The sequence below is a fragment of the Polyodon spathula genome, chromosome 6, assembly GCF_017654505.1.
Source record: "Polyodon spathula isolate WHYD16114869_AA chromosome 6, ASM1765450v1, whole genome shotgun sequence".
NCBI classification, from domain to species: Eukaryota; Metazoa; Chordata; class Actinopteri; order Acipenseriformes; family Polyodontidae; genus Polyodon; species Polyodon spathula.
The window spans coordinates 8,953,167-8,967,316 of record NC_054539.1 but is presented as its reverse complement, the minus strand read 5'-3'; the positions used below and the strand labels follow the sequence as shown (position 1 = coordinate 8,967,316).

General features: G+C 39.8%; 1 protein-coding gene across 5 annotated transcripts in view; it reads left to right on the top strand.

Moving 5' to 3' along the window:
* LOC121316789 (CSC1-like protein 2) overlaps nucleotides 1-14,150 on the top strand; it is a 64,359-nt gene that overhangs the window by 25,567 nt on the left and 24,642 nt on the right. For 4 of the 5 annotated variants that reach the window (XM_041251988.1, XM_041251987.1, XM_041251989.1 and 1 more), the window contains 6 exons: nucleotides 4,391-4,586; nucleotides 5,573-5,652; nucleotides 8,227-8,268; nucleotides 10,391-10,481; nucleotides 11,567-11,604; nucleotides 12,694-12,836. In XM_041251988.1, coding sequence (XP_041107922.1) covers nucleotides 4,413-4,586; nucleotides 5,573-5,652; nucleotides 8,227-8,268; nucleotides 10,391-10,481; nucleotides 11,567-11,604; nucleotides 12,694-12,836 — 568 coding nt within the window. In that variant the 5' untranslated portion in view covers nucleotides 4,391-4,412. The remainder of the gene's footprint in view (nucleotides 1-4,390; nucleotides 4,587-5,572; nucleotides 5,653-8,226; nucleotides 8,269-10,390; nucleotides 10,482-11,566; nucleotides 11,605-12,693; nucleotides 12,837-14,150) is intronic. The other variant, XM_041251991.1, reaches the window with a different exon arrangement.

Sequence of the window (14,150 nt, the reverse complement as noted above, 5' to 3'; positions counted from 1 at the left end):
ACTTAGCCAAACATGTGCAGTATTAACTTACACTATCACAATCTGCTGTGCTGCTTGATACTGTAGTACTGCATAGTCTAAGCACTAATGAATCAGCAGTCCTAAATGTTTGATTGTCTAATCTGAAGATGTTTCCGTTGATTGCTCCCCTGTGTAAAGCAGAATTAGTTGAACTGAAACATCTCAGAATGATGATCCAGAGAGATCTGCAATAATTTTAAACATCGTTGGGAGGCGAGCTTACTGGATGTGTACAGTAATTGCCAATATGGCGGCTCTGGCTCTGCTGTTGCTTTAACTGCATAAAGCATTTTAGACTGTGACTTTATTTTATTCAATAATGTTATCTCAGTGACTTCACATTGACTGTTTAACTTCTGGGCCAATACTATTCAGTTGGTCCAAACAGTTGCTGATATAAATGTCGCCGCTGTTTCAGTGTGAAATTAGGACCAAACCCGCGCTTTTGCTTCACCTACACATGTTTTTAACTAATGGCTATCAATGATACAAATCTGTTTCACGCATCCATTTTACTTCATACTTACAAAGTATTCCATCATAGATGCAATTCCCGGTGTTGTAAAAGCATGCATGGTCTGCAGAGGTTGACCTGGAGTTGTTTTTTAATACAAACTAGGAAAGGTCTTGATGAAATACAATACGCCCTTCTTTACTCACTCAAACAAGCAGTGGGCAATAGCTCTGTAAGCTGAGTTAAGGTGAATGATGCATGTCTGAACAACTGTTTTCATGTAGACTTGAAGACAGGCCTCGATCTGTATAAACTGTAAATGCTACTGGAACAAATGATTGAATATGGCAATAAACATTAATACAGAGTTATTCAAATTCAGCATCCTGCTCTTGATTTTATTAAAGAAGTAATGCCAACCAGATGCAAATAAAACAGTACAGCAGCGTGTTTCTCTCCTCTGTTTTCTTTGGTAATTTGCCGAGATACAGGTTTTACTGTTGTGCTGACAGAAACTGCAACTGTATGGAACATCCTTGTGATTCCAAATACAGTGATGATGGGGCCAGTGCAGCACGAGTGAATTGTTCAACCCCTTACTATAATAACTTGCATCAGTTCATTTTTTTTTGTTAGAAAGCCTTTGAAACATTCTTAAATTATAGTCTCTATGTTATTTCCAGGTTGTCTTCCACATGGGGTAACAAGATCGTAACGGCCATTTTTGCAAACTTCAGACTCTTTCTCACCATGAAGGGCACGAGTTACAAAGCCTAAAGCTGGAATTCCTTATTTCACTTGACTTGATTTTATAGGTGAAATGCAAGTTAGCTCAAAGCGAGAGGAATTTACAGTTCATCTCGCCAGCATTGTAGTAGAACTACTGGAATTCTTAAGAAGAAAATATGGGGAGCATCTGGTAAAGGCACTCCGTGTGAGTTCAGGATGCTCCTTATAGCCTGTAGATCGCTGGCTCGATATCAAGCTATTCCACTGCCGGCCGTGGACGGAAGTTTCCAGGGGGAGACGCACAATTGGCCGAGCACTGCCCGGGTGGGGACGGCTTAGGTCAGCCAGGGTGTCCTCGGCACACCGTCAACCAGCAACTCCTGTAGACTGGCCGGGCACCTGCGGGCCTGCTTGTCATTTGCTTAGAGTTGCGTGGGCCTCCGACGCTGTAGTTTTTAGGTGGCTGCATGGCAGGCCTGCAGAGTGAAAAGAAATGGATGGCACACATGTGTCAGTGCGGGGGTGGCAGCGGTGAGCCAGGTTGAAATAAAAAAATAATTGTCGATTTCCAATATGCATGTATTGTATGAAAGCTGTTTAGTTAAATAAGAGGCAGACTCTTAATAAGCAGTCATAGCCCACGTGCTGTGGAGGTGTCCTGGTAGTGGGGGCTGTGGCCAAACCTTTTATCCTCCAGTGAACTGGACTGGGACCCATGCCAGTCCGAACCAAAAACAAAATCCAACTCAGAAACAGAAGTTCAGAAGAATGGTGTGATATTTATTTACAGTGTCCAAAAGTTGTATTCACACAGCAACAACAACAACAAAAAGAATAAACAAAGTCTTCTCAGTCGGGTAGGCCTTTTTTCCCCATGGTTACAAGGGGCCCGGTTTCTGGTCACAGAGGTTCCCGTGTTTGTGTTCACCGGCTGGTCACAGGTGGAATTGCAGGCTCTATTCTGTGTACATTAAGGGGAAAGTGGTAGGAGTGTGAGAGCTGTCCTACCCACAGTTGCTTATGCTGCCAAGTCAGCTGTTTCACTTCGGTCCTCTGGCGGTGGCAACAGCCCTCCTTCTATGCTTCCCAAACACCACAAACTCCCCAGGCACCCCAGTCCCCTTATACACTTTCAATCTCTGCCTCCCCAATCACTGATACACCTGTCACTAGTTGGCAGGTGTATCTCTTTCATCACTGTATTGGAGAAGGGAAGGTTGAAAGTGTCTATGTGGCTGACCTTACCAAGATTGCCACTGTAAACCAGCCTGTGGCAGAGCAGAGCTCTGCCCTTTATAAATTGGCAGGGATGGGGTTAAATTCCCCTACCTGCCTGGGTGTATTGTGTTCAGGTGGCTGGGGTTGATTAGAGTAATTAATGATCAATCAGCACCCAGCCACCTGACATAAAAGGAGGCCTCAGCTTCCCATTAGGGAGAGGAGGGAGCTGAGGAAGCAAGCTGGTGTTTGTGCTTGCTGTGCTTTGGTTTGCTGTTTTGTGTTTTTTGTATTTTCTGAACTAGTGAAGGCATCGCCCAGCCTGGAAACCTTTATTTTTGTAAGTCTTGTTCTGTGTCTTTCTATTTGTGCTTAAATACCTTTGTTTTGGCCCTTGTGCCCTTTTATTTTGTGTTTATTTATAATAAAAGTATTATTTTTTTGAACTGCAGTCTGTCTCTGGGCCTCTATCCACTCGCTAGCCTGTCACACAGCCATAGACACTTGTCTGTTCCATCCTGGCAAGGGAAGGAAGTTATTGGCTTTAGCTCCTTAGGAGGCCAAATTTCACAATTATATGTCCCTCACGCCGTCACACCTCCTTCGAGAAGTGTAGCTAATCGTCCATATTCATGACCTTCGCGTCTCATTTAAGGCAGCAGGTATAACATCATACAGTAGCACACCCATGCTGTGCTGCTCAACAGTAGATAGATTAAGTCCTGATTACTTCTACTAGTATTCATCTTGCCTTTCATTTAATTGCAAGGACATAGATAAGTCATGGTTTCTTACTGTACCTCAGGTCATTTGAATTCAGTAATACAGAGAAGATATTTGAGTCTAATAGAATAAGATTTAACCTTGTATCTGTTCTATACTCTATGCAGATGGAAGCTAGCCAGGTATATTGCTCTTGTTCTGAGGATTGAATCATGTAGCTTTCCAAGGGAAATGTCATCAGATTAGGATAAAAGAAAAAGTCTCTTCAGTGCATTTTTCTTTTTTTAATTTATATGGCAGTCCTCCTAGATTTACAAGGTACAGCATTGTAAATGCATGCTACTGTACTGGAAGTCTTTAAATGATATTGTATATAGGGTGATATTTTTTAAGTTGACTTTCCACCCCTACACTGTACATTATATTGTTTTCAGATCCTATTTAGATGAAGACACCCCTACAGTAACAATCCGTTATGAAAATGAATGGAATTTGCTCACGCTGTCAAATGGCCTATTGAAGCAAATCTAAGACCGATCTGTTGTGGAGTTCGGCTGGTGTGTCAAATTCTGCATTTAGTTTTGGCCCCGCCTTCTGACATTGCTGACCAATCCGCTTTTAGGTTATGAATATGACACACTTACTGTAAAAGTGTACAACCCAATGAAAACAACCCTGCCTCTACCCTTGTCAAATATTCACAACAATGGGTAGGAGGCATTTTTAGATACTGAGTGGTGAAGGTGTGTGGAGTGCTGATTCATCAGGGCCCTTCAAGTATTCTGTACCGTATGCAGTTCTGGGATCAATTGGCTATTAACAACCAGACAGCCGACGGGCAGAATTGCCATCTCCTTGTTCGTAACCTTTCATAAAGGTTCTGTCTTGCCTTCTGCTCTCCAATTTTCATTATCCTGGAGGGACTTTAGGTCTTTTCCATGGAAAAATGTTTTTTCTATTTTAATGAAACTTGTTATTATCATTTAGGATAAGTTATTGAGAGTATTAGATGTATTTTAGGGATGTGGGGGGGGTGTCTGTCTGTCTGTCTGCCACACTTTTATCATTTACATGTATCTTGAGAACGCATGGTTATTCCGCATATGGTAAATCGGTCATTTTAATATAATATTTATTTTATTTTTTTTGCGGTGTCAAAATGACTGTAAATACGAGGGAGGTTTTTTGTTTGTTTCTTGTTTTCGTTTTTTGCATTAATTGGTCTTTTGTTTTCTTTCCTTTTAGACAAAGCAATGAAGCAGTAGAGATGATCCCTCTGTTGATTTTGATAATGGCAGCAGTGGCTGATGCGTGCACAGATAACTGTTCGAACCCCTCCAGGGATTACTGCTACACGGCTCGGATCCGCAGCACCGTGTTGCAGGGCCTGCCCTTCGGAGGGGTCCCCACTGTGCTGGCGCTGGACTTCATGTGCTTTCTGGTGGGTGAACTGTACCGTGCATCAGCACGTTCATACTGACTGTGTGAAAGAACCAACACCCAACACTGCAGGCAAAGTATTGGCTAATTGGTGAAAAGGGGGTGCAATGGTTATTCATGCTATGCAGAACAGAATAGTACAGTTAAATGTATCAAGCTGCTATTTGCAAGACTCCCATTGCATAAATGAGACACTTGAGTTTGTTACCCATACACTGTGGCTAATAAAACACATATTAAAACCTGGAATGGGTGAAACTGCTGTGCAATAGGGGTTTTATTTCCATCCCTGATATATGTGTATGTTTAGTGTTTTTATCATTGGTTTGTGTTATGCTTTTAAGCTGCCACTAGGAACAAGATTCTGAAGGATAATAACTGACCAACATGGTTGCCTGAGAGGTTTAATACTACCCAACTAACAGACATTTTTTAATTTGCCTGTTGTGTTCCAATACTTGTTGAAATGTCTCCAAGTGTATACACAAAAGTACTGTATTGGGACTGATTTTATTAAAATGCAGAGCTGACCCCTTGTTCTTAAGTGTCTTTGTTTCCATGAATTCATCACAAAATGGTCCCATATTGAAATGCATGCAAAATATTAGGTTCAGCAATGGCGACTACCAAACTTCAACTACCCCACCCCTAGCAGTTGTATCATTAGTATAGTATGAATACCTGTTGGAAGGAGTGTAAAATTAAGTAAATTGGGAAACAAAGGTTGGGCTGGTAAAGTTCCACTCCCTGTTGCTGCCAGACAGTGTCCTTAATTAAACTGATTACAGGGTGATGGTGACACAGTTCCCAGAAGTTGATATATGAAAGCTACAGCCTTAAAAAAAAAATAATTAAAAAACACAGTGAGGTCCAGCAAACCCCATCATGAAGCCTGAAATGCATGTCTGGATCCTTTGATTTATTATAAGCTGTAAAAATCCATGCAGACAATGTGTGTTTTTTTTTTTTTTCCTTTCAATTTTCTAGGTTTTGCTGTTTGTGTTTTCAATTTTGCGAAAGGTTGCCTGGGATTACGGGCGGCTTGCTTTGGTGACAGATGCAGACAGGTAATTATGCAGACTGATTGGTGAATAGATTGTGCTATCTACAAATTATTGATTTGTCCTTGAAAGTTGATCAAAAGTAAAAAAATAAATAAATAAAACAGTGGGTACCTTGTTACAAGGCTCAAGAAATACCATTGCTTTCTGACAGCTTATTTAAATTGACCCTTGTTTCCAAGCTGACACAGGAACACCGGAAGTGTGCAAAATCCTAGATTACAAGCTATGCAGAAGGCTTTTAAAAGTTAAAAGTAGACCTACTCTACTGGCCCAGAAATGTCTAATCTGTACAAATGCAGATATAAAGTCTTAGGGGTAGATGTACTAAAGTGTTGCGTCTGTCGCAGTTGTTGCAGTCCACATGCAGACCAGTCAGAAGTGCAGCGTGCAGTGTAATAAACAAACGCAACGCTGCTAGCATCGTTTTAATAAATGCTTTGCAGCCGCAGTTCTTATTTGCACTTTAGCCTTACATGAATATGTAATTCTGGGCATTCCTGCAGACATTTTTAAAAACAAGGTGGAGATTCAGTGCAAATGAGGGATCAAAAATATTGTAATGAGATGTACTAAAGCTGAGGGCAATTGCGACACTTACAATAGCATCAATTTGTTAAGAACTTTTGGAAGCATGTTTTAAACAGTCACAATTGTTGCTGGCATTTCCCAGTCAGCTTTTTCTCGTGCATTGCCAGTTGTGCTCAATGTGTTTTTGACACGAACACCCAAGTACCTTATTTCACTAAAGTCAGGGTTTACTTACAAGCCTTGAAAACAAATATCTATGACATGTCTGGTTTTCCCAGCATGTTGGAGCAGTACACTGCACACATGTGCCACTAACCGCTCCAGTTCATTCTGAGCATCTGTATCGGACCATGCTCTATTATGTGTTAATTATCTAGGCAACTAAGTAGACAAAGTTAAAAATTGTAATAATTAAAATAAAACCCCTAAAATCATTTAGTTTCAATGTAAAATAATCTTTTATATGCATTGTATACCAATGTGTACAGTTTCAAATAAAATAGCAGCAGTTGAGTTGTGGTTTGCTGCAGCAGAGGGTGCCCGAAGGATAACGTCTATACATGCAAGGGTGCAAGAATCAAAATGTGTACGGTGCAGCAGCATGGGTTACTCTGTGTTACCAGTAGGGTAAAGTACAAAAAAGCACTCTAGGTATTCATTTGATTTTACTGCTGTACTGTATACTGTATAGGCCTACTGTACAGATTGATACTTTCACATAATGGAACGTGTAGCCTGCCCAAAACACATTAGTGTTATTTCAGCGCAATAATTTATATTTAAAATACACTGAACTGTAAACGTATGAGTGTGCGATTTTATATATATTTAACATATAACAGTATTGAAATAGGTAAAATGAAAATGGAACAGAATGAGTTGAAAAGATGACATTTACATTTAACAAAAGCAATGTTATTTTGATTCTTGCACCCTTGCATGTATAGACGTTATCCTTCGGGCACCCTCTGCTGCAGCAAACCACAACTCAACTGCTGCTATTTTATTTAAAAAAATGTCGCACAACTCTCGCTAGAGATCTCGCTAAGATGACGCAAGTGATATTTAAATTAGTATATTGAGGCTCTCTTCATTAACACATTTTCTCTTAGTACATACGACTGTGCACTTTGCCAATTGTTGTAACAAAAATGCAAATTGTGGTATGTTTGTGCTGCGACTGGCCCATCTTAGTACGTCTACCCCTTAGTTACATCTAAAATTACAATAACCACAGCAGCAATGTAGTTTTGACCCTGTGGTTAGGGTGCATGTGCGCATCTGGTTGGTGCTAGTATGAGACAGTGGGAATATATGGAGGAATGTTTGTGCAATGATCCCAATGATGCAGCATCAACAACATGGCTTGGTAACCCATCTCATACACTCATTCTTTTAAACCCTGGTTGCTCTTTGACTCTCTCCAAGACCACTTTCCTCCTTGTCTTTTTTGGTAATGTGATGGCCAGAACTGATCACAGTATTTTAGGTGTGGACTCACCAGTATGTGTTATGCAACCTCATCATGACCTCTGAAGTACTCTACATTACTATACCCAAGCATTCCTTGCCTTTTCAATTGAGTCCCCACACTGCTAGTTTGGTCACAGAGATGGCTCTATTACAACACCAAGGAGTTAGGAGTTATTAGTAATTGTTCATGTAGCTGTAAGGGAGGAATTCATTTCAGCAGGGGTTTGTTTGATTTTACCAAGGGTATTCTGTTCTTCAACAGGTTAATGTCAAATGTTAAGCCCCCAATTAATCAGTTCAAACATCAAAGACATTGAAACCAAGCAACGGGGAGTCTCATGTCTTTTCTGTCATATTCGTTAACGTTTGGACCACAGCAGCATTGCAAAGTGTTCACATGACTTTAAAATTACCCTGTACATTGTACTGAGACATGTTTTAACCAAACTGCAGGTTATGCAGCACCTCAAAATCTTTTAGTTGTTTTCTTTTAGTTGTTTTATTAGCCTATTTTGTATTATTCTTTAATATTTAATAATTTTTTTAACTTTTATTTTCTTTGTTTTATTTTTTAAGACAGGGGCAGAGTCACAGACATGTCAAAGAAGAACAGAAATAGTATGTTTTTAATAATTTTTGTGTATTTTTCTCTTTCTCCCCTTGAGTTGTCTTTTGTTTGTTTTCAAGTCTTTGGATTGGGTTTCAAGGTTTCTTTGGTTTCCATGTAATAGCTCAACAATATATGAAAGATCTACGAAGCATGCATGATAAGTTATGCTGTACTATACATGCTGCTTGTTGTTTTAACCGCACATCAAGAGAAACAATTCAGTGAACACGGAAAGGCAGGTAACACCTTCTTGTTAATGAACTAGTTATTAAAAGACATTGCAAGAAATAAGTTCATTAGGACACCTTAAATGCAGCTCAGTATGTAAATAAAATTCAGCTGAAGAAGGGCTTCTGTCCGGAACATCCTGAAATAAAAAACATCCAAAAAAACCCAATTTTTCATTTGATGTGCCTGTTACTTCTACAACTTGAGCAGCAAAGCTGTAGTTGGCAGTTTTTAGGAAGAATGGCAGTGGGTCAGCAGAGTTTCCTTTGCTTATGAAGAGAGAATCCTTCCTTTGATCTTTGAAAGGATGGGTATCATAAATGGAAAGAAGTGTGTGCCACTCCTGCCAGTTAGTGATTTAAACATGCACAGGCATTCAGCACTGGCATTACTGTATTTTCACAGGTTGTTGCTTGTAGGTTTGCAGCTGTTTTGGCATGTTTATATGTCTATCAGTTACTCCTGGGCAAAATTTCACAATATGTGTTTACAGCATTGCAAAGGGTTAATGATCAAGTATCCTATTCTGATTAATCTCAACCTCTTTTTAGTAAGAACTCTTTCAGAGTCTACCTTAGAAATGCAAAAAAGCCTAGATAATAATAATATTAATAATACATAATAATAATAATACTAATAATAATAATAATGTATCAATGAATATAATACTTGTAATAGTGTTAAACCTAAAACCGTACAGAGCTACTTGCAGACCGCCATGTGGTTCCTGAATGAAGAAAATAATCCATCAGGAGCATCATGGTAATATGGGATGTGTTTTAAGCAAATTTACAGAGAGAAATGTAATTATAATTAATTGTCCTGAGTACTTTTCTTTCTAATTTCACACCGTTAATGCTTTATTCCTCTCTGACCATTTACTTTTGCCTCTGCACTGCTTCAAAATCCAGTCCTCTTTGTCATGTATTGCATTGCTTTTCAATGTTCATGATATGTCAAACATCTAGTCTTAAATGCTCACCTTGCCCATCTTACTTCAGCTCTCTTGCTAAAGAGGTTTTGTGTTTCTTAATTTCCAGCTTCGTTTAGTAGGCTGTTCAATACCTAACTAACCAGCTGCCTGCAGTGAAACTTCTAATATCCAACTAGCTTTGTAAGGATAAAAGTTGTACATCTATATCTTTATTGATCTGTCGTGACAATTTGAAAAGAGCATCACAGATACCAATAGTGACAACATGTTCCATTGTGATGCAGTGTTGATTGGCCAGACCTTTGAATTCTCAATTATTTTATTAGTGGGGGATCACATTGGTGCCTTCGTTGAAGTTACTAAAATGGGCCCTACAAATCCTGCTCCCCAGTTCATAGAATTATAGGACTGTGGAGGCCAGCCTTTAAACATCTATTATAATTATATTGGTCTTCTGTATTGTAAAAATGCAGCAAACTGGTTATTTAGAAGAAGAAAAAAGTCCTACTTAATGATCACATATAGTGCTTTTCTGATCAGTGTTGGGGGGTCCTATTGGTCTTTTAAAGGCATGACTAACCATTAACAATTCCTCTGTCTCCTTCTGTTTTCACCACCTGTAGAGAAAAAAGGAGCACAAGCCCCTTCTCGTCTGAACTAGCCTGTTTGCTTCTTAACTCAAAGGAGCAGAACCGCCGCCTTCTGTCAGACGTTGATTTAGGATTCCTCACTCTTTGCATTTAATGTGTCTCTGAAGCCAAGGCAGAATTGGTGTACAAAACATGGTTAAATAGCACTGTATTGGTGTAAGATTGGAAACTTTCAGCTGTGAAGAAATGTATGCTGCATTACTGTAGCAATGAGTGCACAGTATAAGAGCATGTGATATCAAGCAATATTCAAAAGATCATTTCAAGTATTTTTTGTCTGTGCCTCTTCCTGTAATAACTCTGTGTTTTCTTTTTTAGTGTGGCGTCAGCAATCCATGCTGAAATGCCCCAGAGTTATGAGCGACTAACGTCGGTCTCCAGTTCGGTAGACTTTGACCAAAGAGACAATGTAAGCTAACGGTGCTCTCCTTAGTTTCCCCCCACCCTCCCCCACTGTTTTACAGACCACCGGTGAAATCCATTCCTTCATTCGTAGGTAGGGTGCGAGTGATTAAACAAATAATCCTCCTCAGCAGAAGCCTACCCACCCACACACTCAATCTGCATTTTCCTTTGTGCTATTTCTTTCCCTTCAAAATTTAAATTTCAAAGGCTTCCCAAAGGGAGTTCCACCACCCTCACAATTTACATCTTAAAAAGACAGGCTTTGGTTTTTAAATGATTGTAGCCGTTCATGCAAGACGTGGCAACCAACGAATCTGATCCATTTCCATTAAATGTGTATTATCCTAACTCAATGGAGCACGCAGTGGAGCTTTAAGTGCTCAGTGGACATCCCACTGGAAAATTCCGTGCCAAAATTGACAGATTTCAGAAGCCACTGCCACCATCAATAGTGTTTAGAATAACTTTGAATTAATTGTGACCATAAACCTTTGCAATCAGTACAGAATTGGATTGTTACTTCCTATTTTGGATCAATGCTGTTTTAAAGTGATTGTTACAAACAAAATAACTGTTTATATTTTCCACTTATTCATGTACATCCTTTCACTACCTAAAATGTGTGGTTTGTAGCTGCAACTATGCTAGGTTAAAGGAATCTCTGATTGCAGGCCTTGCTTTCTTATAGTCTTGGGGAGGGACATTTTCCCCACTGCTTCAGGGCCTTCTTTCCTGTCAATAACCAACCAGCTGCTTCCTCTCGTGACTGACATGCTTTCCTGTCATGACCCCAGGGACACTGGGGTTGAAATGACCCAGAAAGTACAAGTAGATTTCCTGGAAGGCAAGTCCAGCAAACTGAGAACTTCCTTTTACCTAGTGTAGTACCAAATGTTACTATAAATAAAATTTAAATACCTGTTTTAAACTGCGAATTTGGGATGTGCATAGTCAATGGTGTGGGGAGACTGGTATGGTTAGCTGCAACCAATTTAAGGTCTACTGAGCTTCAATTATTTACTAATTGATGCTTATGTTATTGAAAAGCAAAGATTTATTTTTTCTTGTATTTCTTTGTTGTTGCTCCAGGGATTCTGTTCTTGGTTGACTGCTATCTTCAGAATAAAGTAAGTATGCCTGACTCTTGGGGACATTTAAAGAAAACAAAAGTTGAATATGGGCTTTGATGTGGCAGAAGGTTTCATATCAAAGCAATACAATTTACTGCTTGTGTAAATTAAAAAATGCATCAATATGATATACACAACTAACATGGCCCTTGATATTGCTTAAAATAAATCACAAACAGAAAGAAAGTACTGTGTAAATTGTAGACCTTCATACACTTGCTCAGTAACCAAAAACCCATCCCTCCTGGAAATATGAAGAGACTGGCAATAAGTCCGCCTTGAACCCAAGCCAGATGTATTCATTAACACCAGTGGAAGCTTGCATTGTGTCTATTCCTCTCTGCAGTGCAGTTTGGAGAGAGAGAGAGAGAGAGAGAGAGAGAGAGGAGAGAGAGAGAGAGAGAGAGAGAGAGAGAGAGAGAGAGAGAGAGAGAGAGAGAGAGAGAGAGAGAGAGAGGAGAGAGAGAGAGAGAGAGAGAGAGAGAGAGAGAGAGAGAGAGAGAGAGAGAGAGAGAGAGAGAGAGAGAGAGAGAGAGAGAGAGAGAGAGACTTCTTACAGTGGACTGTTTGCATCAATGCCAGAGTGTCACATCGGTCACTGGAACACAGTTCATATAAGAAACTGTGCTAGTGGTTCTGATTTAGTACTAATAATCCCTGTATTAATATCTTCTATGCACTTTACTGTCAGTAGCCTCGACTGTAGTTTTGTGTTACATTAAGTAACAAGCAATACGATATTAAAAAAAAAAAATGAATATAGTGCCTGGAGGAGAGTGGATTTTTCCTGTTTGGGAAAAAAAAAATCATATGGTTATTATGTATAACAGACCAGTGTTACCCACCAATTTTTTTTAAGTTGCTGATATTTCCCTCTGAATTCCCTTCAAGCTATGAAATAGTGTTAATTAACATTTGTGCAACAGACCCTCCAAGCATGTAGGGGTGGAGGGGTTGTGCTAATAAAGGCAAGAATGGTGAATTTTTAAAGCTTTGGTTTTCTGAAGATTACAGAAAACTCAACTGAAACTTGCACATCCCTAAATGTGGCATCCTTCATACGACCTGCATCTGTCTCCTTCACAGGGATGATGAGATCCGAGAGAAATGCGGGGGTGATGCTGTGCATTACCTTTCATTCCAGCGACATATCATTGGACTGCTGGTGGTTGTTGGGGTCCTGTCTGTGGGAATTGTGTTGCCTGTGAACTTCTCAGGAGACTTGCTTGGTGAGGATTCATTACTGGATGTTTGTGATGTTCATAACTTTTGAACACCCTGTCAGATTGATCTGAAAATGTGTGTTTGTCTTCATAACAGCGAGGGGAAATACCAATCAGTTCTCCCCCCAGAACACCCCAAAAACTCACCTGCTGGCTAATAATAGCTCTATTAATTGTGGGCTGCTCTAAGATTGTGGCCTGTACCTTAAGATTATTCCCTGTTCTCTTCTGGTTAATGGTGTAGAGCCATGCACAGTTTAACGTATTTAAGGTTGTGGTCGCCTTGTTGAAAATATCTTCTTTTGTTTTGCCAAGCTAATGCAGAACTTGGACATGTCAAACTCCTACTGCTAGAAGGAAAGTCTTAGAAAGAGCATGCCTGTTTGGTTCAATGAGACCGGGCATCACATAGAGCATGTTTCGGGGGTGGAGGAAGCTTTTGATCCAACAGCTTAAACAATTTTGGGCTTTAAGATAGCTGAATGGAGCTCAAACTCTGTTTGTGTGCAGCTAGATGGCAAAAAAATAAACAGATCAATCACTGAATACAGTTGCTGAGTATCCTGTGCAGATTTCAACGCAACCATCATTTCTACTTTTGATTGCTGCTTTTAAAATCTGATTCAAGTTTCCCAAGTCAAGCTAATCATGCTACATGATCCAAAGGTATTCTGTCCTGACCGCTTTGCACATTTGACATGGATTGAGTTGAGGCTGTCTTGTTGGAGTTTTAAGAGTTATGCTTGTGAGCACTTGCAATTTATAGCACCAAGTTAGCTTTCTTGGCTGAATTTTCTTCAGAGCTGCTGTTTGTTGAATAAACAAGGATTGATGTATTCTTTCAAGTTTGCAGGTCTCAGACTCCACTGCTATTGGACAGAGCAGTGCAGGGGCTGCCTGTCTTCCCTCATCCCTTGCCTACTGGCTGCATGGAGGTCTGTTTTTTCTATTTCACGACTCAGTTGTGAAATATTAAGTCAACAATAGTAAACAGCAGTGGCAGGAGAAGCTGTTGCAGTGAGAGCCAAAACAGAAATGTCATGAAAAGCAGTCTTTTATTATTATTATTACTATCCCTGGAGATGGGGATATTGTGGCTGAATATTCGTCGATAGTTTTACACAGATCTAGAGCACCACTCATGCAATTGTCAACTTGCAAAGGACATTCTTTAGCAAAAGCTGTTAAGTGTGTAGGGAGAAAGATCTCAATCACGATTGTGTTACATACACATACAGTGGATGTAGGTCATGGGGATTCTTTTCTCTTGTTACTGATAACTGTGATTCTGTATGACGCTGTCATGCTTGTTATTGGTCA